The 23605-nt window shown below is 46.5% G+C and overlaps 1 protein-coding gene across 1 annotated transcript; it reads left to right on the top strand.

Annotated features, from left to right (window-relative positions):
* Positions 1-160: 160 nt before the first annotated feature.
* ep300a (E1A binding protein p300 a) lies at positions 161-23431 on the top strand. The gene is given in 33 exon segments (XM_018685434.2): positions 161-842; positions 2849-3035; positions 3037-3529; positions 4663-4842; positions 5120-5450; positions 6101-6214; positions 6465-6704; positions 7084-7189; positions 7293-7418; positions 7792-7909; positions 8329-8470; positions 8861-8935; positions 9201-9283; positions 9418-9570; positions 9885-10067; positions 10069-10371; positions 10461-10869; positions 11038-11156; positions 11346-11409; positions 11524-11699; positions 12699-12787; positions 13920-14030; positions 14545-14601; positions 14709-14786; positions 14885-14952; positions 15302-15452; positions 16149-16295; positions 16398-16511; positions 16638-16803; positions 16951-17118; positions 17202-17363; positions 17470-17751; positions 17838-23431. Coding segments are annotated over 33 exon segments (8499 nt in total). The 5' UTR covers positions 161-748; the 3' UTR covers positions 21048-23431.
* Positions 23432-23605: the final 174 nt, after the last annotated feature.

Genomic DNA, 23605 nt, shown 5'->3' with positions numbered 1-23605 from the left:
CTTTTTAAAAGCAATGCCTGTAAAACTGATTAACTACTTAATCACTTGCATTTAAAGGTAACTGTTGAGCACGATCCAACTTTAAGCTTTGCAGACAAACCTCCACAAAAAGCAGATGCAAGTTCACGTTCCTGCGCAGATGAGTTTCATTATAATAACTTTTGTATTTTTTTTCCTTTTACGTGCAAAGCATAGTGGATAAGCACTGTACTTTATCCGCCGTTGCAGCTGCACATTTGTCAGCTTTATTTTTTTATTTGCATCCCCTCATCCTCACCCGCTGCCACCAGCAGCACCACCATCACTTCGCAGGCAAACAAGCCTTTTCTGCCCGACATTATCTTCATCCAGACTCCGCTGGAAAGGAGGCTGAAATGACGGATGCAACCATGGGAGAGAGACCCGGGGACGGTTTATTTACATCCGAAGAGGCTGTGTAAGTTTAGAGGGAAGCCGCTACGTGTGTCTCCCCCTTTACTTTCACCGACCCCCTCCTCCTCCGCTGGCAGAAATTTATAAAGAACAAAAAATCCGACGAGGGAGGGAGGGGGGTTGATATACGCCGAGGCTGAAATCGAGAGGCGAACCCAGGGAAAGAGGAGTAATTTGTACACGGGACTTTCCCCCTCTTAGTCCCCCAAAAGGAGGGGGAAAAGTCGCAATATTGGAAACGAAAAGGAATGAGCTTCTAAGGGCGTGAAAACGTCTGCAATTGTGGATACTTTATATATTTTTATTTCGAAAAAATATGGCCGAGAACGTTCTGGACTCTGGCCCGCCTTCAGCCAAGAGGCCTAAACTCTCCTCTCCGGCACTTTCTGCCTCCGCCAGCGATGGAAATGGTAAGTATTGTTTAATGATATAATTTGTTACGGTGTTATTCGTTAAGTTTGTTGTTTTTCGGCGTCTTGTGTGTACTTGAAAGAGGAAGAAGACGCGGGATTACTCTTCTGTTTTTGTCGTAGCTTGCTAATGTTAGCGTGCTAGTAGCGAGTGTGTGTGTCGGACGTGAAGAGGAGCTCCCCCAGCTAGCTCGCATGCTAACAGCCATTTTAGCCGGAGGTAGCCCTGTTAGCCATTCGGCTAACGCTAGGCAAGCTAGCTGAATGCGGGTCCTCAACTGACGGTCCCGTGCCTAATGGCTACTTTAGCCGGGCTAGTAATAAGCTCAATGCCGAGCCAACTTGTGATAAAGTTTGTCGTGTCTTACAGTTGTGTCAAATTGACAGTCACAGCGACACCCATACGGTTACCCGAGTTTTACGGCTTCTAACGTCTAAAACAATCTGTTGTTTTGCCCCATCATAACTCGGACCCTTTTCCAACAAACGGTAGCTACCGTTAATAGTGTTAGCGAAAAGCAGAGGTTGCCGACGGTGCTAACCGTGTTGGAGAGCTAAATTTAGGCCCACGGGTCCGACTGATTGTTAAGCTCAAATTGCCATTGTTGGTGTGTGTGTTTTTTTGTGGATGGCGTGTGGCAGCAGCTGGAATAGTGGCCTGAGAACAAAACTGTGGAGCATGGACAGCGCCATGTCCAGCCACTGCGATGTTAACGAGTTAGCGAGCAAATAACTGCTCCAAGTATGAAATAGTCACCCAGATTTCATCACTTAACCATTCACTCTGTCATTTTACAACGAACAGTTGAATGTTAGGCTGTTTACCCAGCTTTAGGTTGTTAGTGGCAGCCAGCATCTGTGGAAATGTGGACTTTTGTTGCACACATTTACGTTACCTTTGCATGATATATGTCGAGGATTAGTGCAGTGCTGTCAGGGAAATGATTTGTACATGAGGATGCGTTTCATTGCACTCAAATGTAATGTCTTCCAAGATTAATTGTGACACTCCCATGCAGAGTGTTGATAGTCAATCTGGGGAATAAAAGCATGTGGTGAGAAACTGGTACACGTTCTTTGCATGCTGTCAGTTTGTAAATAACATTTGCTTCTGATGACTTTAAGTCGTTTAATTTAAGATTTAGTTAATTAAAGGCTGGTACTGCAACTGCAGATTCATCAACGTGTAAAATAAAAAAGAGAGGAGTCACAAGTGACCTGAGCTGTGGTATTTTCATCGGTTCATCGATTCAGTTTGTAGTTAAATGAAACAGGAAAATAACACATTTCACTGTTGTCATGTGTAATGAGTAAATGTCTTGTAACTTGAAGAATGACTTGAGCAACTAATTGATGTGTCAACATTGGCGGGAACAGAAATTAGGACAAAATCAGTCTCCGTAGTTTGAGAAATTTGTGTTTGTGTGGTTTTTGATCTTGATGTTTATCTTAAAGATACGTGGTGTTCATTCTCTATCTTTCCTAGGCTGTGTCCTGTTTAACTCTGTAAACAAACTAAATGTGCGTCTCTGCCGACTTGTCTCCATTTTGTAGCGTTGCTCCTTTGAAATGGTCCATTTGTCACCTTGTCTGAACAAACCTGTCTTTGCAACATGTTGAATCACTTTACTGGTCAGGGGTCTGTGTGCAGACACACCAGGTGGGCATGTATGTTTGTGTATAAGTTTGTGTCGCAGCTTCACATGCATACACGCAAGTTCTTCTGGGTTTCATCTGTAGTTTTCTGTGCTTTAGCTGTGCTGTGCTTAATGACATGTTATTAATTTCTGATGGGAGAAAACTGGTCATACACCTCTAAACAGCTTTTATCAGTTTTTAATGTCAAGCATGCAATTGCATTTTCACTCAGTCATGCTGAAAAATGAAGGATTATACCAGCTTAACATGGCTGTGGCCCTTATTGTCCTCCTCTCACCCTTTCCCTGTTTTGTCTCCCATCTCATTGTCTCCCCTCTCCTAAACTTTGCATGTCTTCTCCATTTCAGATTTCGGCTCGCTGTTTGACTTGGAGCATGATCTCCCAGACGAGCTCATCAGCTCTAATGAACCAGGCCTGGTCAATGGTGGGGACCTCAACCAGCTGCACACCACTCTGGGAGGACCCACAGGGCTGGGTCCTGGAGGAGGCAGTGGAGGAGCAGGAGGAATGGGTCTTGGGCTTGGCCCTGGAGGGGGTCCCGGAGGCCAAGGATGCGGTGGCCAAGCACAAACAGCTGTCCGAGCTTTTGCGTTCAGGGGCGCCCACCTCAACCCCGCAAGGGCACCAAGGAGCCATGGGCAGTCCAGGAGGCCCCGCTGCCATGGCGCATAACCTGGCAAACATGAAAGCATCCCCTGGCCAGGGACCTCAGCAAATGATGGGCCAGGGGCAGCAGCAGCACCTCTCCCCTCAACAGCAGGCCAGCATGATGCAGCAGCAGCAGAATGCTGCAGCTGGAATGATGGGCGGCATGAACAGGGCCATGATGGGAGCGCAGCAGAAAGGCAATAACGGACAGCAGCAGCCAGGAATGATTGGGAACCAGGTGATGAATGGCTCCCCCAGGATGGGATTCGGGAATCAGGGGATGGGTGGCAACAGCAACCTGTTGGCTGAGACCCTACAACAGCAGGGAGCTGGGGGCCAAGCGGGGATGAGAGGGCAGCAGCCTGGAGCGATGAACAAGGTACAGTTATAGAAATGTTGTTGTTTTCCTATCAACATTGTTTAATATTCCCCATCAACCACTTACATTTCATTATTTATCAAGTTAAAGTTCAGTTCATGGCAGCTCATTTTTGCATGATTGACTCCTGATGATCCATAAAGACCATACGACCAGATGTTAATGTGAAAAACCTTTTCACAAATTACATTTTGCTGTTGTTTGTTCCTTTAACTTCAGGCTTCAATTTTGCTCGCTAAAGTAGCACTTTTGGTCCATAACCATATCTCCAGTTTGTATTTTAACGCCAATGAGCAATGCACAGCATGCTTATGCTCATAGTTGAAGTGGCAAAAAACTGCTCTGCTCGTGTGATTGACAGTCCCGCGGGAGTGACAGTAAAAATGTTGCAGTGGTGGCAGGCTGCTGCTGCTGCTCAATGAATGTGGTGGAGACACTGGTGTTTGATTTAGCCGTAGACATCAAAAGCATTGAGATGGTGTCTGGTTTAAAAAGAAAAAGGAGCTTGTGAAGATGATGGAATGAGTAAGGAGGTGAGGAAAGAGATGGTATACTGATGAGGAGTTAATCTGTGATTTTTAAAATGACTGAAAACCCCGTCTGTGTGCAGGAAGAAAAGAGGAACTATTCTTCAGATTGCTGTCATGCACTCTGCTGACTGCTGTTACTGCTGCGGATGTTAAATCTTGACTTGCATATGTTTTAAATGATTTTCTAATTATTTAATTACATACAACATGAAGCTGTGACCAGGTTAACTGAATTAGAAGTATATTATCTCTCTCTAATGGGAAATGCAAGTCATATAAACAGAATGTGATTTAATGTTCTTTAGTTTTTTGCAAGATGAAAGTGTCCCTTTTAACTTTTGCTCTGAGTTCATGGTGTCAGGAAATATCCACAGGTCCTGGTCATTTAACAGCTAAGATTTGAGATCTTAAAGCGACACTGGTAGATGATGTTGCAAACTTCCAGGGCACAAAATAATGCCACATGTCAAATGTTGTCACTTACAACATCAGTGAAATTATGAAACTACAAAAGTTAATTGTCAGCTGTCACTCTCTTTCAGTCTTAATCATTCAAACTAACTCCTCTCTGTCTCTTCTTGTTTTCCCTTTTTTTGCTCCTAGATGGGGATGATGGGGAACCCAGGGGGGCCTTTCGGAGGTCCGTATGCAGGGCAGGGAAATCAAGGTCTGGGAGGCACAGGGCTGGGCCCTCAGCTCCAGAACAAAGGCCCCATGGCCAATAGCCTGGCCCAGTTTAACGTGGACAAGAAGAACCAGCCCATGCAAGGAATGGCTGCTATGGTAGGGAGCAAATGGGAACTGACTGTAAAAATGTTTGTCAGATACAAGAATATGATTTAAGTCTCACCTCCAACCTCAACTTCCACCTCTGCAGTACCCTGTATTACCTGTTTTCTTTCACTTCACTTGGCAAATTCACCACCACCTTATCTCTTCTTATTCTGCTCCTCCTCTTTTCTTCCTACACCCTCATTGACTCCCACTCATGCATCCCTATTTCCTGTTTGTTTAAATCTCTTGTCACATCTGTGTCTTACCTCCCCTCTTTACTTACCAGGGCTCTCAGCAGTCACAGGCAGGTGTGGGCGGTCCCTCTGGTGCACCTGTGGGAGGAGCTCCAGGGATGGTGCCCAACGCTCAGGCAGGTCTAGTGGGTCCCGGTACCCAGGTTTCTGCAGCATCTGCCGCAGCTGGTGCACCACCCACAGCTGACCCTGAGAAGCGCAAGCTGATCCAGCAGCAACTGGTCCTCCTGCTTCACGCACACAAGTGCCAGCGGAGGGAACAGGCCAACGGTGAAGTCCGGCAGTGCAACCTGCCCCACTGCCGCACTATGAAGAACGTTCTCAACCACATGACTCACTGCCAGGCTGGCAAGTCCTGTCAGGGTGAGTAGAAGGGATGCTACATGCTCCTGTGCTCAGTTTATAGCTATGATGTGTCACTGTGTTTGACAAGCAGGCTTGTTACAGAGATTTTATCATGTTCTCATGGATTACATGCAGGTATTTTCTCCTTTATATTTCCACGAACAAGCAACGGCAAATGTTGAATCCACTTTGATAATGTTTGTACCATGTTGCTATAGAGCTCCTCCCGTCCGACACAAAGAAGTAATTTTATTGGTTGTTATTGGTCATTACAGTGGACATGGTCTGAAACAACACAGTGACTGCATTTTTTATTTTCTCTTTCCTGTGCATGCACAGGGATGAGGTTTATTGTTTACACTGCTTTACAGACTGACAGGATGAGTGAATTAAACTACAGTGCATGTCCCCCAGTGTAATGCTATAGCAAGTGCACAAGCTCTACACATATTTTGGTTATAGTTTGGGTTTCTGCTACTAATAAAAACAACAAAACAACACCAGCCTTATTTTATAAGGAGCAAGCATCTCTAATTTCATTGAATTTCTTCTTCTCCCTTGACCTCACTTTGTTTCATTCTTTGCTCCTCTGCCTCATTCTCCTCCTCCTCCCCCCTTCATACACCTCTGTGTTTTCCCCACTCTTTCTGCCCCTTTTTCATCCTCAGTTGCTCACTGTGCATCATCGAGGCAGATCATCTCTCATTGGAAGAACTGCACGCGACATGACTGCCCTGTCTGCCTGCCGCTGAAGAACGCTGGGGACAAGAGGAACCCGCAGTGTGAGTGTCTGTATCTGACCAAACAATGCTATACCTTTCCTTTAGTTTCCTCCACACTGTACATTTTAATGACTTTATCATATTGTGTCATTATTATATTATCATCAATTTTACTTGTTTTATGTGTTAAATGTTTGCAAAGGTTTTCCTTTCTTTGTCCTGGACTGCTACCCACATTGTTCTGAAGCTTTTCTGTTGAGCATCAGATGTATAATTAATCCTCTGCTCTCTTCTTGTTATTTCCTCACAGCTCTGCTTGGTGGGGCCGGTGCAGGTCTGGGCAGCTCTCTGGGGGCCGTGCCCGGTGGCCAACCGAGCACTCCCAACCTCAACCCACCGAGCCAGATCGACCCCAGCTCCATAGAGAGAGCCTACGCAGCCCTGGGCCTCACGTACCAGGGCAACCAGATCCAAGCTCAGACTGCCCAGCCCAATATGCCCAACCAAGGCCTGCAAGGCCAGGCTGGCATGAGGCCTCTGAATCCTATGGGTGAGCTAGATTTGCGTTTTGACTTGTTTTCCTCTCCAGGTGTTTTCAGTAGAAACACATACTGTTAAATGCTCCTGATAGCGCTGAGAGTGTAGCAGACAAGAGTTTAAAAGGACTTTCAGAATTGGAGAATAAGATGCTTCAAGTGGCCTTTCAGTGGTTGCTTATTGTCAGCTATCAAAAGCTTCTCTCAGAGGACAATGGGTAAAGAAATAAAGGAGCCTTGTTGATACTGTCTGTCTGATCTGGACCTCAGGAATATGTTTTTTAGTCCACGTAGTTTAAAGACATTCAACACATGTCTCAGAGTGAGGTATGTAACTGGTGGAGGAACACAAGGATTGCAAACTTACGATGTCCCGTCCTTTCATACATGTAGGTGCAAATCCTATGGGAGTCAATGGAGGTGTGGGAGCTCCACCTCAGAACCAACAAGCCAGCCTGCTGCAGGACACCATGATGCACCTGAATGTGAACAACCAAGGGTGAGCACCAAAACATACCACACCAGTTTCCACCAGACTATAGCACAAATCTGTGTTTTTAAGAGGTTAATCATTAAATGTGTACCCATCTGTCTTCCCCCAGTCTGATGAATGATGCCGGTGGGGTCGGCTCCTTGCCCACAGCAGCCCCTCCGTCTGCCACAGGCATGAGGAAAAGCTGGCACGAGGACATCACGCAGGACCTACGAAACCACTTGGTACATAAACTGTAAGTACTGAAGAAGAACTCTACTTTTTACTTTATGTCACTTGCATGTAATCTTAGTAAGCCTATAGCTTTCTCAATAACTGTGCTACAGTCAGAGCATAACAAGATATTTAGTGCTGACGATCAGAAATGTTAACCACAATAAACACTGGGGCCATGGCACTTCCCTAAAACACTCATGTGCACACACCAGGTACACACATATACCCCCACAGAAATGATTAGGGTTTAGGTGCCTTATCAACATGAAAGACAAGTCATGTTTAAGCAATTCTCTCACTGAGACAGGAGTCAACAGTTACATAATTTTTCACCTACTTCCCCCTTTTCTCTTCCCTTTCCTTTCCCTCTCTGTTCATTCTCCCATCCACAGTGTTCAGGCCATTTTTCCGACTCCAGATCCTGCCGCCCTGAAGGACCGTCGAATGGAGAACCTGGTGGCGTATGCCAGAAAAGTTGAGGGAGACATGTATGAGTCAGCCAACAGTCGAGTAAGTTGCTCTCTTTTTTAGCTCAGTGTGAAAGGGGGAAACTTTTGGGAAGCCTGTCATTTGGCGGCTATAGCCAGCTGCTAAGTCACTCTGTCAGTTATAGGTTGGTTTCAAAAGTTAAAAATTTCACAGCTTGTGTGCCATTGCAGGATGTGGCTGCAAACCTAGCGCATGTGAGTCTGAATTACTAGATTAAGTACTAAGGTTACTGCAGCTGGTAAAGCAAAGCTTTGTCGCACCAAAAGACCTGAAGGAATTCTCAATTATGGATGGCTTTATCCTGTTGCTACCGTTTCATCGTTAGAGTTCTTTAAAAACCTTGTTAGTTTGCAGCAGTAGACATTGATTCAGTACTACTGTTTTCCTACTGCTCCTCCATGTTCAAATTTTTCACTGTCTGGTCCCACTCTTTATGACAGGCTGAGTACTATCACCTGCTAGCGGAGAAAATCTACAAGATCCAGAAGGAGCTGGAGGAGAAGAGGAGGACCCGGCTCCAGAAGCAGGGTCTGGGCCTTGGGCCCGCCGGCATGGGTCAGCCCGGTGCTGGACTGCCTCCAAGTGAGTGGGACATGCAGCATATGTAGACTTGGATGAGCTAATGTAATGCTGGGCAGCACGCATTCATGTGAATGATAATTTAATCCAACGGAATGCGACATTGTGACATTTTAGCGTTGTTTGTATCTCAACTCGGGCATCAGATTTAATACAAGCTACAGTGTGTGACTGCTTATTTGTCACAGCAGTGTTACTTGTATCATATTAGATAATTTCTTCTGTGAGTTCTCTCATACTCATGGGAAACTGTGTTTGTTCGTTGTCGATGAACTTTCCCACAGACGTTTTAAAAGATGCTCTCCGCACATGCTTAGTTTAGGGTCAGCTCCATCTTTCCTTCTGTCTTGTGACAGTGGGATTTTCTTAATCTCCTGCCTCTGTTTTTTACAGACGGTCCCCTCCCTGACCCATCCATGGTGCGACCGGCCGGACCAAATCAGATGGTCAACAGGATGCAAGGCCCAGGTAAAGACTGCAGGAGACATGGACACGTTCTGTTCAGTTCACCAGTTTAAGTCAACAATTTAAGTGACGGATAACATATTCATCGGAATGGTTTCTAGTAATTGCATGTGGGATTGTGATATTTTTTTCCCTTTTTACACTGTATTGTGACACACTTCTTACAGCACATGAATGTAAACTATTTAAGAACTTAAACACACAATGTACTGTACTGTCCGTATGAAATGTATCATATGCATCATAACGGTCTTTGTGTTTTTGTCAGGTATGAATCAGTTCAATCAGATGGGTCTGCCTATGGGCCAGAGGTCTACGCCTCCTCTCCCCATGGGAGCACCTGGCAACCAGGTCGGTACTGAACACACCATGTAAAATAAAATTTAAAAACTAACTTACAAAAATTCAACCATTCAAACTGCTCAGCAGAAAAAAAGTTGAGTAAGAGTTTCTAAGAATCTGCCTGTGTCCTTTTACACTTGTAGATGGGAATGGTTGGATCCAGAATGGGACAGCCCAATGTGAACCAGATACAGAACCAGTTTCTGTCCCAGGGACAGTTTCCTGGCTCAGGACCAGGTGTTGGTACAGCTCAGCCTGGGATGACCCAGCCCGGAGCACAGGCAGGCATGGCACAGGTGAGTTGGCCTGGAGTTATTTTATCTGTAGACGTGTGGCGAGGTACACTTATGTTTTTACAAAGGACCAGTGTTGATATTGAAGCACGAATTGTATAATATCAGTTTCGTCTTGATCATTTTGTTTCTAATGATACTGGCACAGCAATGATACCTGTCAGCGACACAGTATCGCACATCCCGACACCTAAGAATGATCTCATGTCATTCATGCTTAATGTTCCTCATGAATTATGCCTTTTATTGACCCTGCTTCTGTATAGCCTTTCCATCTGTCACTCATCTCTTTACCCTCTGTCCTCGTCTGTCCACAGACGCAGATGGGCACTCCTCCTTCTCTTCCAGTTGCTAGTCCTCTGGCACAGCCAGGTTCAGCTGGCGGTCCCAGTGGTGTCTCCACAGTGGGGCCACTGGGTCCCCCGAGCGTGGGTGGCGGAGGTCCAAACTCAGCTGTTGGAGCCCCTCCTTCCTCAATGACTCCATCTAACACGAAACCAGCAAACCAACTCCATCCCCCATTTGGCAACCATCCGCGGCGGCTCGCCCTCCCCTGCCCACAGCCGATCCCCCACCCCTCACCAAACGCCACCCAGACTAGCTGGGTCCCAGACCCCACAGCCTCACACCCCTACACAGCTGGCTCCACCTCCAGCCCCCCAGCAAAACCAGCATGGCCAGGGCCCAGGCTCTAACAAGTCCCTCCAGCAGCAGCATATAGCGCCAGCTGGTTCCACCACTCCGTCTCACCCTGGACTGGCCTCCAGCTCAACGCCGCATGGTGCTCAGCTGCCACGCACTCCGGTCAGTGTTACAGCATCAGAAATTTTACATTAAAACCAGTTCACCTCATTCCACATCACTTTATTCATTGTTTCTGTCTCTCTCCTCAGTTGTCCCAAAAGGGTTCATTCCCAGCAGACAGCCAGGCTCTGACTCCAGCCTCTGTCAGCAGCCTGGACACTTCCTCCCAGCAGCCACAGTCGAACACCTCGACCGCAAACCTCGACCCCAAGATGGAGATCAAGCAGCAGGACGAAGAGGACGAGAGCGACACCGGCAGCTGCTCCAAAGGAGGGAAGCTCGGCAACCTCAAAATGGAGGAGAAGCCTGTGAAGTCGGAGCTGAAGAAGGAGGAGTGTTCTGGAGAGGGAGGTAAAGGTGTTCCCATGGATACATCAACAACCGTGCCGACGTCTGGCGTGAAGACGGAAGACAGGAAACCGGAGGTGAAGAAGGAGGTGAAAGAGGAAGAGGAGACTTCAGAGACAACTGCACCACAGGCCCCAGTGAAAAAGAAGAGTAAGGAGAGCTTATGTTTCCACTGTATATTGTTTGTTGATCTAAATTGGGTTGTTATGTATATTTTTTCGTCATGGAATCCAAAGTGTTGATTGAAGCAGTGTTAAACTGATAGAAAATAACAGCTCTTTGATCCTAATCTACTCCACGATCGTCCTTTCTTCCCAGTCTTCAAGCCAGAGGAGCTTCGTCAGGCTCTGATGCCAACTCTCGAATCCCTCTACAGACAAGATCCAGAGTCTCTGCCATTCAGAATGCCCGTTGACCCACAACTGCTGTGCATACCTGTATGTATCCCTGCTGAGGTCCTTTTGTTCCTCAGCCCTGTGTAATCTGCACTCTCGTTATCTGTGTTGAACTTGGAATGAAATCCACTTCCTGTTGACAGCTGTTGAAGCTCATCTCGGTTTACTTGTGTACATGATGAATTCACAAAAACTGCTCAGCGCTGACACATACACATTATGGTCTTGCAGGACTACTTTGACATTGTGAAGAACCCCATGGACTTATCAACTATCAAGCGAAAGCTGGACACTGGTTAGTGCTGAATATTACAAGGTTTTGTCATCTGACTTCTTCAGTTAGAAAACTATCATGACTTTGAAAAGTCTTCTCGCTCCATCAATCCTGTGTTTTGTGTTTTGCTTGTAGGTCAGTACCAGGATCCCTGGCAGTACGTGGATGACATTTGGCTGATGTTCAACAACGCGTGGCTTTACAACCGCAAAACATCCCGAGTGTACAAGTACTGCTCCAAGCTGGCCGAGGTTTTCGAGCAGGAGATCGACCCCGTCATGCAGAGCCTCGGCTACTGTTGTGGCAGGAAGGTGAGACAGAGGGCTGCATAACTGGGTGGAAATGGAAATGTGTGTTGGTAAGGAGTGATCTTATCATAGAAACCAGAGTGTGCAGGGATAAGAAGAAATGTTGCGTAACTTGTTTTTTTTTTTTCAGTCTTATCGCAGTATTTTTAATGTTACACTCGCTGCTCTATTCACCACAATAAATCTGTACTTCACAAGAGAACAGGCAGAAAAAAGAAAAACATGTTTTATTCTCCTTGTTTAAAATGTTTCAAAGTTTGAAACCAGGAGAGTTGTAGTTCCTCTTCTCACTGCTAGGACTCATATCAACAGGTGAACAGAGCCTTCCTTAGAAATGCAGTGTGTGTTTGATATATACATTGAATATAACATCTACACTAGGAAATATGCCTGGATATGGTGGTGTATACGAATGGTTTTTGTGTGTTTCAGATGCAGAAATTAACTCCCCTCATTCACATCTGAAAATGGAAGCAGTGAAGTGGGTTCATAGCTAAATTTGGCCTTGGGCATACCACCGCCATATCGCATTTCAGCTCTCATTAGACTCTGCTATTTTTGGTTTTGCAGACAAATAACAAAACCGATTGGCCCTTATTATGAGGGGCTGGCTGAAAGGTTGACTTCTGACAATGACACAAAACAAAGTAGCGCTTGTCGGTAGCTGTAATTACCTTTTTTTTTTTTTTTTTAACAAAACCGAGCCAAAGAGAAACTAGCTCAGTTCAGCAGGGGTTTGTACAGCTGCAGTGTGGTTATAGGTTAATCTCACACAATAGGATATACAGTGTTCTTATTAATATGATGAACTTTTTGCATGTCATTACATAAGCCAGTGTAACTTCACTCTGTTTCTATCAAACCAGTTAATGTAAACTAACACTGGGAGCGCAGTAACATCTTGTTTACCCTGGATTAGCCGAGCTCTGCGTCACAGTTATCATTGTTGATGGTGGAGAGACAATATTTTCTTATCCCATTTCTTTGTTTTTTGTCCCCCAGTTGGAGTTCTCTCCTCAGACACTGTGCTGCTATGGAAAGCAGCTATGCACTATTCCCCGAGACGCTGCTTACTTCAGCTACCAGAACAGGTATGGAGGGAGGGAAACACCCATGTAATAAAGAAGGGAGGGAACTGTTTGAATTAGGAGGGCTAGTAAAAGAGGAAGAGTTTATAGTACAGGTTAACTGGACATTATTAAACAGACTGCCTGTTGAAATAAGTATATGTTTAATTTGATTGTGCTCTATTAGAGAATATGAGGTAGATATTAGCAGTTTTTTCATCTGATTAAACTTATTCCCTAAATGCTCCCCTTCACTTCATGTTCCCCATTTTTATACCTTCATGTGGTTCCCAATGCACTGGCATTTTAACAGTCTGTCTCCTAACATTCTTCAAGTTGTTCATTGTTTCAAGAAACAAATCTTTTAGCAGCTCGACACCGAATGTTTTTAAAAAGTATTTGTTGGTGGGTACAGGAACTGGTTTGAGGTGTTAATGGGGCATTTTCTTTGAGGAACAAACTGCAATAATGCAAAAAATGCTTTGTTGCCACCTATTCCAAAGCACATTATCTCTTTTTTTTTTTTTTTTAATTCTTCCTACCCTTCAGTCTTTGAACACACCAATGAAAACCTTACTGGAATGTGAAAGGACAGACTTTAAAATGAACTGCTTGAATGGACAGCTGAGCAGTTGTCTGTGCTTATTTGTTCATACTTGTTGAGTGTCTGTATTATGTCCTGTGCTACAGCTTCCTGCTCCAGTTCTGTTCTCCTGTTTAGCTCCCGTTGACTCTGCTCCTGCTCTGTTAGCTGTGATGGTTGTTGTTGTTGTTGCTGTTGTTGTTGCTCATCCTGTCATGTCCAAATTGCTAATCTGTGCTTTGCCTCGGCTTCTCTGCTGTGTGTTCGTCTCGTCTTGTTCCTGGTCCATATGACTTGTCTGTCCTCCCTTCCAATGGCTGTGATGTCAACATTGGCTTGCTTTTGCCTTGACCAACCATGCACCCCCATCCCCCGCATCCCCCTCACCCCTTCACCCCCCTCCCTTCAAAATCATGACTGGCTGTTGCGATGACGACTTCCTGCTGTCCTGCGCTCCTCCTCCTTCCCACTTGCTCCGCTTGTGGCACCCTGCCTTGCCCATGTCCTGTACCATTTGGTGACTGCCCTCCCATGCGCTGTCTGTGATTGACTGTGCTGTGGGGAACGGTGTAGTTCACCAAAATTTGGGCTTCTCGCTAACAGGTACCACTTCTGTGAGAAGTGTTTCAACGAGATCCAGGGAGAGACGGTTTCCCTGGGCGACGACCCCACCCAGCCACAGACGTAAGTACTGAACAAGGAAGCTAACTCCATTTAAAAAATCTACTTTAAAAGCGTTCATACTGACATTTTGAAATGTTTCCTTTTCAGTAACTAATTAGCTCCAGTGAAGTTAAGATAATAAAAAGTTTAAATAAGTTAATCAAGATAATAGAAGTTCTTTAGCGTTTTTTTCCTACTGTTGTTTAACAAGTTTAACTGTGATCCCTGAAGTGAACACAGGATACTGAGCTAAATTACCTACCTTTGAGATATATTAATCTATTTTTTGGATCTGTCTTGTTCTGGTGCATCTCACTGATGCTGGATCAGATTGGTGTAATGGTACAGCCATTTCACAGCACAACACCACTGCAATAAACATTATTAGATTAAGTCAAGATGCTGAAGTCAGGAAAAGAATAGATTATTGTGAAGAGAAATGTCTGCGTTAAAGCCTGATTAATTTGAATTGTTTACTCACTGTGTGGCAGCTTCTCCCTGATGGTTTTATTGATGTCCTACCTTTTCATTTCAGATCAATAAACAAGGATCAGTTTGAGAAGAAGAAGAATGACACACTGGACCCTGAACTGTAAGTTAACAGCCTGCTAATGTCATACAGTATGTTAGCATACTGTATCTTTCAAGGTTTAAATGTGTCATTTGTATTTTTAATCTGTGTCCTTTTTTTTTTTTCAGGCTTGTTGAATGTATGGACTGTGGGCGCAGGATGCACCAGATTTGTGTCCTGCACAATGAAACTATCTGGCCCTCAGGGTGAGTAACTCTTCCTAACTCCAGTCGTTATCAAAGGTCAATGTTTTCTTTATGCGGTTCAGCTGATTTTACCACTTTTTTTGTTTGCTGTGCCTCAGTTTTGTGTGTGACGGCTGCTTAAAGAAGACGAATAAGACGCGGAAAGAGAACAAGTACTCTGCCAAAAGTAAGTGGTAGTGCTCTATCCCAGTTTATCACGATGTTCTGTTTTACACTTGTAAATCCCTTTCATACTGGAAACTGGTGTATTGAATGTGTTCAGTTTGACCCATTCATATGAGGCTGCTGTCACACATTTATCTCATGTTGTCACCTGAAGCTCTAGTCTGAAATTGTAGTTCCATATGTACATGTGGTAAACCCAAAGAAATTATACCAGACAAAATTATAGTTCTGTCACCAGCTTTCTGTTTTTATATGGCTTTGCACAGTACGTCACAAGTACACAAGTCATATTTCTCCCTGCTGTTTGTAACTAAAGTTATAAATGTTTCGCCTGGCTCTCTCGCTCACAGGGTTGCCCCAGACGAAGTTGGGCAGTTTCCTGGAGACGAGGGTGAACGACTTCTTGAAGCGTCAGAACCACCTGGAGTCTGGAGAAGTCTCCATTCGCGTCGTCCACGTCTCTGATAAAGTGGTGGAGGTTAAACCAGGCATGAAGTCCAGGTACGAGACGTAGAAACAGTCAGACTCAAGCATAAACATCTTTTCACTTGTAGAAATTTCCCACTGTGAAACCTGGACAGTAGGGGTGTGACAAGATCTCGCAAAATTAAAACGTGGCGATATTTCTCGCCGAGGTGAGAAGCGGTCTCGCGAGACATCTGCGACAGAGTGACAGACGAGACACAAACCCTCACCCCCCTCAGTTAGCACTGGAAGAAAAAAGTGCTGTATACCACAGCTAACTTGAGCAGTATGTGAAGACACCTGTTCTTGAAAAAGAACATGAACATATCTTTGGCTCGGCTGTGTAGCTGTAACCATCTCTCAGCTCTGTATCATGCTTGAAGAAAAAATTGGTCAGTCTCTGTTTGCACTTTGAGTATTGAACCGTACTTTGATTACAGTTTTTATTATGTTCCATTTGTGGAAAGTTCAGACTGAAGGTCACACACAGCTTCAGTTCGAAGTTAGAAACTCATACACAGGCATTTCAAAATGCACCTGGATTATTTTTTGCATTTAAGTTTTCTTAAAAATAGTGTCTCATCTGGTTCATGTGAGCTGAGTGTCTCATCACACTCCTACAGGACAGAGTTCTCTTATCTAGTAAAGAAGTTGTGGATGTTAAAAGTAACTGCTGTTAAGCTTCATGTTTTTACAGTCAGTAAGTTTACACACCCTCATTCTCGCCTTCAGGTTTGTGGACAGTGGAGAGATGTCGGAGTCTTTCCCGTACAGGACAAAAGCCCTTTTTGCATTTGAGGATATTGATGGAGCAGATGTCTGCTTCTTTGGTATGCACGTTCAGGAGTATGGATCTGACTGCCCTCAGCCCAACCAGAGGTAAGAACATCACTGTACCAAGTGCTTTTCTTTAATCTTGAAACTTTAAATCCAGTTCCAGCAGCTGTGATATTTTCATTATTTCCTCTTTCACCCACTCAGGCGAGTTTACATCTCCTACCTGGACAGTGTGCACTTCTTTCGGCCTCGCTCTCTCAGAACAGCAGTTTACCATGAAATCCTCATCGGGTACTTGGAATACGTCAAGAAGTTGGGGTGAGTGCTCCTGCACTAAGAAAGCTTTTATTTTGGTCTCAAGCTCTTTCCAGTCACAAAGCTTACTTTTGCTAGTCTGTAAATGTATCATGCTCATTTTCCATGTCCTGTCTGTGTCCTCTGCAGCTACACCACTGGCCACATCTGGGCCTGCCCGCCCAGTGAAGGGGACGACTACATCTTCCACTGTCACCCCGCAGATCAGAAGATCCCAAAGCCCAAACGCCTTCAGGAATGGTACAAGAAGATGTTGGACAAAGCTGTGGCAGAGCGGATAGTGCACGACTACAAGGTAGAGAGCGCTTGTTTAAAATGAAGATCACATAATAAATCCTCAGCCCTGCCATGAACATGAACATCAGTGGTATAGCTGCTGGTAACAGGTGATTTGAATCATCCTCGCAAAACACTTAACTTTGTTTCCAATGTTCCCGTACAGGACATCTTCAAGCAGGCAACAGAGGATCGTTTGACCAGTGCCAAGGAGCTGCCTTACTTTGAGGGTGACTTTTGGCCCAATGTGCTGGAGGAGAGCATCAAAGAGCTGGAGCAGGAGGAGGAGGAGAGGAAAAGGGAGGAGAACAGCACCTCCAACGAGAGTATAGATGTAAGAACGCCACGATCTGTCCAACATGGCCCCGAACAACCTACATATATGCATTTTGTTCATGACCTTCCTCTCTTGTGCAGGACACAAAGGGCGACAGTAAAAATGCAAAGAAGAAGAATAACAAGAAGACGAGTAAGAACAAGAGCAGCCTGAGCCGAGCCAATAAGAAGAAGCCGGGGATGCCTAATGTCTCCAATGACCTTTCGCAGAAACTCTATGCCACTATGGAAAAACACAAAGAGGTACGAGGAGTTATTGGCTGTGAGTGCAGATCGAGTGCTGAGTGAGTTTTAAAACACCATATTTCATCTGTTCCTCATCTGCTCTCCCTTCTTTTTCCTGTCCCAGGTGTTCTTTGTGATCCGGCTGATCGCAGGCCCCATGGCAAATGCCTTGCCCCCCATCTCAGACCCAGATCCCCTGATGGCATGTGACCTCATGGACGGTCGCGATGCTTTCCTGACACTGGCCCGGGACAAACACCTGGAGTTCAGCTCGCTGAGGAGGTCCAAGTGGAGCTCCATGTGCATGTTGGTGGAGCTGCATAACCAAAGCCAGGACCGCTTTGTCTACACTTGTAACGAGTGCAAGCACCACGTGGAGACTCGTTTCCACTGTACCGTCTGTGAGGTGAGCGGGGGAAGGGTTGTTACGGTAAAACCTGCTGCACATCGCTTTAAAACGTTTCTAACCATCACCTGTGTCATCCCTCACAGGATTACGACCTCTGCATCACGTGTTACAACACTAAGGGCCACGAGCACAAGATGGAGAAGTTAGGTCTCGGTTTGGACGATGAGAGCAGCAACCAGGCTGCAGCCACCACCCAGAGCCCCGGAGACTCTCGTCGCCTCAGCATCCAGCGCTGCATCCAGTCCCTCGTCCACGCCTGCCAGTGCCGAAACGCAAACTGCTCTCTGCCGTCCTGCCAGAAGATGAAACGCGTTGTTCAGCACACAAAAGGCTGCAAAAGAAAAACCAACGGCGGCTGCCCCATCTGCAAGCAGCTCATCGCGCTGTGCTGCTACCACGCCAAGCACTGTCAGGAGAACAAGTGCCCTGTCCCGTTCTGCCTAAACATCAAGCACAAGCTCCGCCAGCAGCAGCTGCAGCACAGGCTCCAGCAAGCCCAGATGCTGAGGAGGAGGATGGCCAGCATGCAGAGAGTGGGCCAGCCGACTCCCGGAGGACCTCCTGGGGGCAACGGCCTGCCCTCTCCAGGAGCCAACAACGGTGCGACTGGTCCCGGTACCCCTACGTCTGTGGGCACGCAGCCTCCTACTCCACAGACGCCCACCCAGGGGAACATGCCGGCGCTTCCTCAGCAGCCGGGAGTTGGGATGGGGGGAATGGCAACTCCGGGCCAGCCACAGCAGGTTCAGCAGCCAGGTGGTGCCATGCCCCCTCAACACCATCTCCATCAGTTTCAGCCAGGAGGTGGAGGGGGGATGATGAACTCTCCTCAGCAGCAGATGGTGCCTCAGCTCCAGCAGCAGCCTCCCAATGTCCAACAACTCCAGCAGCAGCACCCTGGTGGTTTGCCTCCGTACAACCCCAGACCGCCTGGGGCCTCTCCTCTCCACCAGTCCTTGGGCAAACCTGGATTGGGTCCTGCCACCCCACCCCAGCAGCAGCAACAACCCAACCAGGGCCAGGGGTCCATACCTGTACAAGGCCAACAGCAAGGCCCCCCTCTGGCTGCTGTAGAAACGGCCCTAAAAATCCAGCGCCTAGCAGAGACCCAGAGACAGATGGCCCAGCAGGCCCAGATCCGTGGCTTGGGACAGGGCGGCATGATACCCCCGCATCCTCACCATCAGAACACCCCAGGCCAAATGGGCATGCCCCACATGGGGACCCCGGGCATGGCCCCCCAGGCTCAGGGAGTTGTTGGCAGGACTATGTTAGACCCACAGCAACAGGGGATGCTAGCAGGGATGCAGCAAGGTGGTCCTCAGTCGCAGCTGCCACCTCAGGTTCAGCAGCAGCTTCAGCAGGTGCAGCAGGCAGGAGGTGGACAGCTTCAGCCGACGAACCAGCAGTGGGGTCCTGGTGCGCCCGCCATGAACCCTCAACAACGGCAAGGCATGATGAGTCACATGGCAACGCAGCAGCAGCCAGCCGCCGCTCAGCAACAGCAACAGCCGATGAATCCGCAGCAGCCGCAACCAGGAAACCGTGCGATGATGCAGGTAATGGGCGTATCAGGAGGGGCAGCAGGGGCACCTACTCAGATAACAGGTCCAGCTGGGGCAGGAAACCTACCCCAGGCGGCGCTCCAAGACCTCCTGAGGACTCTGCGCTCCCCGAGCTCACCCCTTCAGCAGCAGCAAGTCCTCAACATCCTCCGTTCCAACCCAACCCTTATGGCTGCGTTTATCAGGCAAAGAGCAGCCAGGTATCAAGGTGCTCAGGGTGGTGCAGGAGGAGCAGGAGGGCCTCCACAAGGGGGCCCTGGAGGTGTGAGGTTCCCAGGGGCTGCTGGAGGGTTGCCTGGGGCTAACCAGCTCCCTAACATGGATGGACAGCAGCAGGTTAATGTGAACCAGGGTGGCCAGCCGGGGATGAACATGGTTCAGGGTGGAGCAGGTGGAGGGAATATGCCCACCATGGCTCAGCTTCAACAGTTACAACAACAACAACAGCAACAACAGCAGCAGCAGCAGCAGCAGCAGCGCCCGATGTTGCCTGGGAATCTACAACAACAGCAAATGGCTGCGTTGCAACAACAGCAGCAGCAGCAGCAACAACAACAACAACAACAACAGGGAGCGATGCAAGCAGGGCAACAAGGCAACATGGGCAACATGCCCACACAGTTTAGAGAGATGTTGATGATGAGAAGACACCTGCAGCAACAACAACAACAACAACAACAGCAGCAGCAGCAGCAGCAGATGGGAAACCACGGGCAGTTCCAGCAGCAGCAAGGCCAGCAAGGCTTCATGCAGCCTGGACAGGGACAACCAGGGTTGCCCCCCTCCTCCCAACCCCAGCCAGGGGGTGGAGGTGTAGGGGGTCCCCAGCAGCAGCAAGGAGGACCGCAGGGTGGGCCGGGACAGCCGGGCCAGCAGCAGGGCTACCCCAACTCCATGTCGCAGGTGGCTGCTGCTCTTCAGCAAAGGCTCCAGATGCAGATGCAGCAGCAGCAGCAGCAGCAGCAGCAGAATCAAATGGGTGGCCTTCAAGGACAAGACGGAGGGCCTGGTGGAGGTGCCGGAGGACCAGGAGGACCTCCACTTCAGGCCGGACAAGTCGGACCAGGGCAGGGACAACAACAGCAAGGTGGAGTTGGTGGAGGAGGCGGTGGGCCCCCGCTGCCGCAGACGACCCAAGGCATGCTTCACCAGAACATCCACCAGAGGCTCCTGCAGCAGCAGCACCTGGGTGGAGGCTCTCCAGCCCAGCACAGCAGCCCCATGAGTCCCCAGCAGCAGATGGCTCAGTCCCCCCACCACCTCCAGGGACAAGGAGGACTCGGTCCAGCGGGGTCGCTCAGCAGTCAGGTCCGGTCGCCCCAGCCCTCGCCGAGACCGCAGTCGCAGCCTCCGCACTCCAGCCCGTCTCCACGCATGCAGCCCTCCTCCCAGCCCCAGCCCTCACCTCATCGCATCTCTCCGCAGACCCAGACCGGCTCGCCCCACCCGGGCCACCTAAGCCAACATCACCCCAGCATGGCGCCGCCCCAGCCTCCACAACCCCAGCAGCAGCAGGTGTTATCTCAGCAGCAGCCGGGCGGCTCTGTGGATCCCGGGCAGTTTAGCTCAGACCAGAACTCCATCATGTCCCAGCTGAGCGGGATGACGGGGATGCACGGTGGACAAGGGGGGCAGTCGGACATGTTGGGTGGGAACAATAACAACAGCAGCAACAACAACCAGGAGCTGGGAACGAACATGAACCACAACAGTTTAGACCTTATGTAGCCTTGACTCCATATTGTCTTTCTGTCCTGATGCGCTGACGAGTCGCCCCAAACGACAAACTGCCATGAGAGGAGAGCGAGGCGGGACTACGGCTTTGGGGTTTTAGAAGTTTTTATTTTTTATTTAAATATTTTTGTGATGTATAAACAAGAACTGAAGCTTCCTTCCTATGGGAGATGCAACATAAATCTTAGAAGTCAATAAATGAATAAATTAAAACAATGGTAAGTTATTGCTGTTAATATATATCTATATATTTTTGCCAATTGTGTACAAAAAGGTGGAAGGGCAGTGTTTCAGGTTGAAGATATTTCTTCCTTAAGTCTATGACACAATATTTTTGGGGACTGAGAATTTTGCCTTTTTATGAATATTTTTAAGATTTTAAACGTGGCTAAAAATTAAAGTGAGTTGACACGATGTACCTTTTTTTTATTGTTTTGTTTTCCTCTTTAAATACCCAGTCATGATTGTATCTATTTTGCAGAGAGTAAGTATATTTTATTTCATTTTTTCCCCCCTCAGTGGATCATAAAACAAGCATCAACATATCTTCTGTTACAGTCTTCTTTCATGGCGATGTACATTTTCAACAATTGCAAATATTCACAGAGAGAATTTATTTTATTTGATGGGTGGGTGGAAGGGTGCGTTAAATGCAGTTTGATTTTCACAGCTTCCCTCTCGTGTTTTTTTTTTTTTTTTCCTGTCGGTCTATAGGTTTGAATTAAAAACCTTAATAGTGTTTTGGAGAGCGGGCGACACTGAAGGAGGGTTTGGTCATATTTTTCCGCAGACAATGGCCAGATCTGCAGAGCAGATTGAGATCCGTTAACCCGACCCGTGGGCCATCTCTCCACCCTCTCCACCTTCAGTTCTCCTATGAATGTGTACACCTTCCTTCACCCAGACCCCCACCCCCAAAAACAAACAAACAAAAAAAAGGAGGGATGAACTGTTGAATGCCTGATCATCCAGCTGGAGGCATTTTTAAACCTCTGTTTTAAAGCTGGCTGATGTTAAAAAGGTTGTGCGTGTACATATATGAAAACCTTGTTTATGAACTGTGACGTGGAGAAGAGGTCGATTTAAAAAAGTTTTCGGCTGCAGACGTTTGAAAATCCTGCCTGTCTCCTCAAACCCCGATGTTTTCCCTTTTTGTTTTCTGTCTTTCCCTCTTTTTGTTCCTTATCCTCATGACTGCCTCTCAGCCACAAGGTTTAATTCAATGTTAGTACTGTACAAAGTAAGAAATGGTGGACTTAGATACTGTTTTTTTGTAATGAAAGTAAAAGGTGTAAAAAAAAACTGTACATACTTTAAAAACTTATGAGCAGAGAGGTTATTTTCTGCTGCTTTGTTTCCCCTCTTGTTTGATTGGATATTTGCTGTATGTGTAAAATAAAACAAAAAAAACAAACAAAAAAAATCTACAGAAGTACTCCCGAGCTACTGTACAGTATTGAGATTTTTTCTAAAAAGGTACAGTATGGGGTGTAGTAGGTCACAAGCACCAATGCGCCTTTTTCTGTGTATTTTTGACAAGGTTTTAGGGAAGGGACGGGGGTTATTGCGACGAGTCACACACCTAAACAATCTCAAAACTTTTAAAGACGCGAAAACCCGCATGACGACGAAGAAGAAGAAGAGCCGAGTCAGGGGTTGATTTAGAGGTGTGATCTGAATGAGTTTAAATCTGGTCATTTAGCTTTTTATGGAGAGGACTGAAGACACAATATTCACATGCTCACTATTTTTCTCTAAAAGTTTGGGCTTGCTGGGTATGGGGGAGGGAAACGCATCAGAACCAGGTGGCAATATATCTTGAGACTTATTTTATAAGAAAAAACAAGGAAAAACTGTCTTTTATATATAGATATATTATTTAATTTTATTTTTTGGAAATAAAACTTGAAGCTACAGGAATTATTAGATAAAACATGTTTTGTTTTGTATTAAAGATGTTATGGTGATGCAAAAAGACACTGCAGACAGTCATTCAGTTTGCCCTGGGGAGGCCGGTGGAGTATATTATACCATCCTTTTGAAGAAATGTTTCATGTACATGAATATAGTTGTAAACATACTGAATCACTGTACAAACTGATGGCAACTGAACAAATAGTTTTGTTTTTATCATTTCTTCTCCGAAAAAGAGACTGGAAATAAGACTATTTAAATATTTGTTTAGTATTCAAATGGAATCTTTGACCACTTTTTCGTTCCTCTTGTTAACAATTTTGGTGCTTGCTGAGAAAAAGCAAAAATAACTGTTGCTCCATTTTCATTAGTTTCTTTTTTTTAAGTTATTTTGGTGGTCTGATTGTTTTTTTTGCCAATAAATTAATTGTACAATAAAGTATGTTTGTACCGTTGGAAAAATACTTGATTGTTGCCTCTTTTTTCAGACCGTTTAACACACGTTTAAATCTGTTATTGTTGAGCTTCAGTTATTGTTCGTATCAAACATCAGGATGGAGAAAAATGTGATCTCAGTGACTCTGACTGAACTGCTGATCACCTTTGGGATGTGGTAGAACAGGAGATCAGCTGCATGA

Source organism: Lates calcarifer, linkage group LG23 (genome assembly GCF_001640805.2).
Source record: "Lates calcarifer isolate ASB-BC8 linkage group LG23, TLL_Latcal_v3, whole genome shotgun sequence".
NCBI classification, from domain to species: domain Eukaryota; kingdom Metazoa; phylum Chordata; class Actinopteri; family Centropomidae; genus Lates; species Lates calcarifer.
Note: the sequence above shows the minus strand (reverse complement) of the source record. Positions and strands in the feature narration are given on the sequence as shown.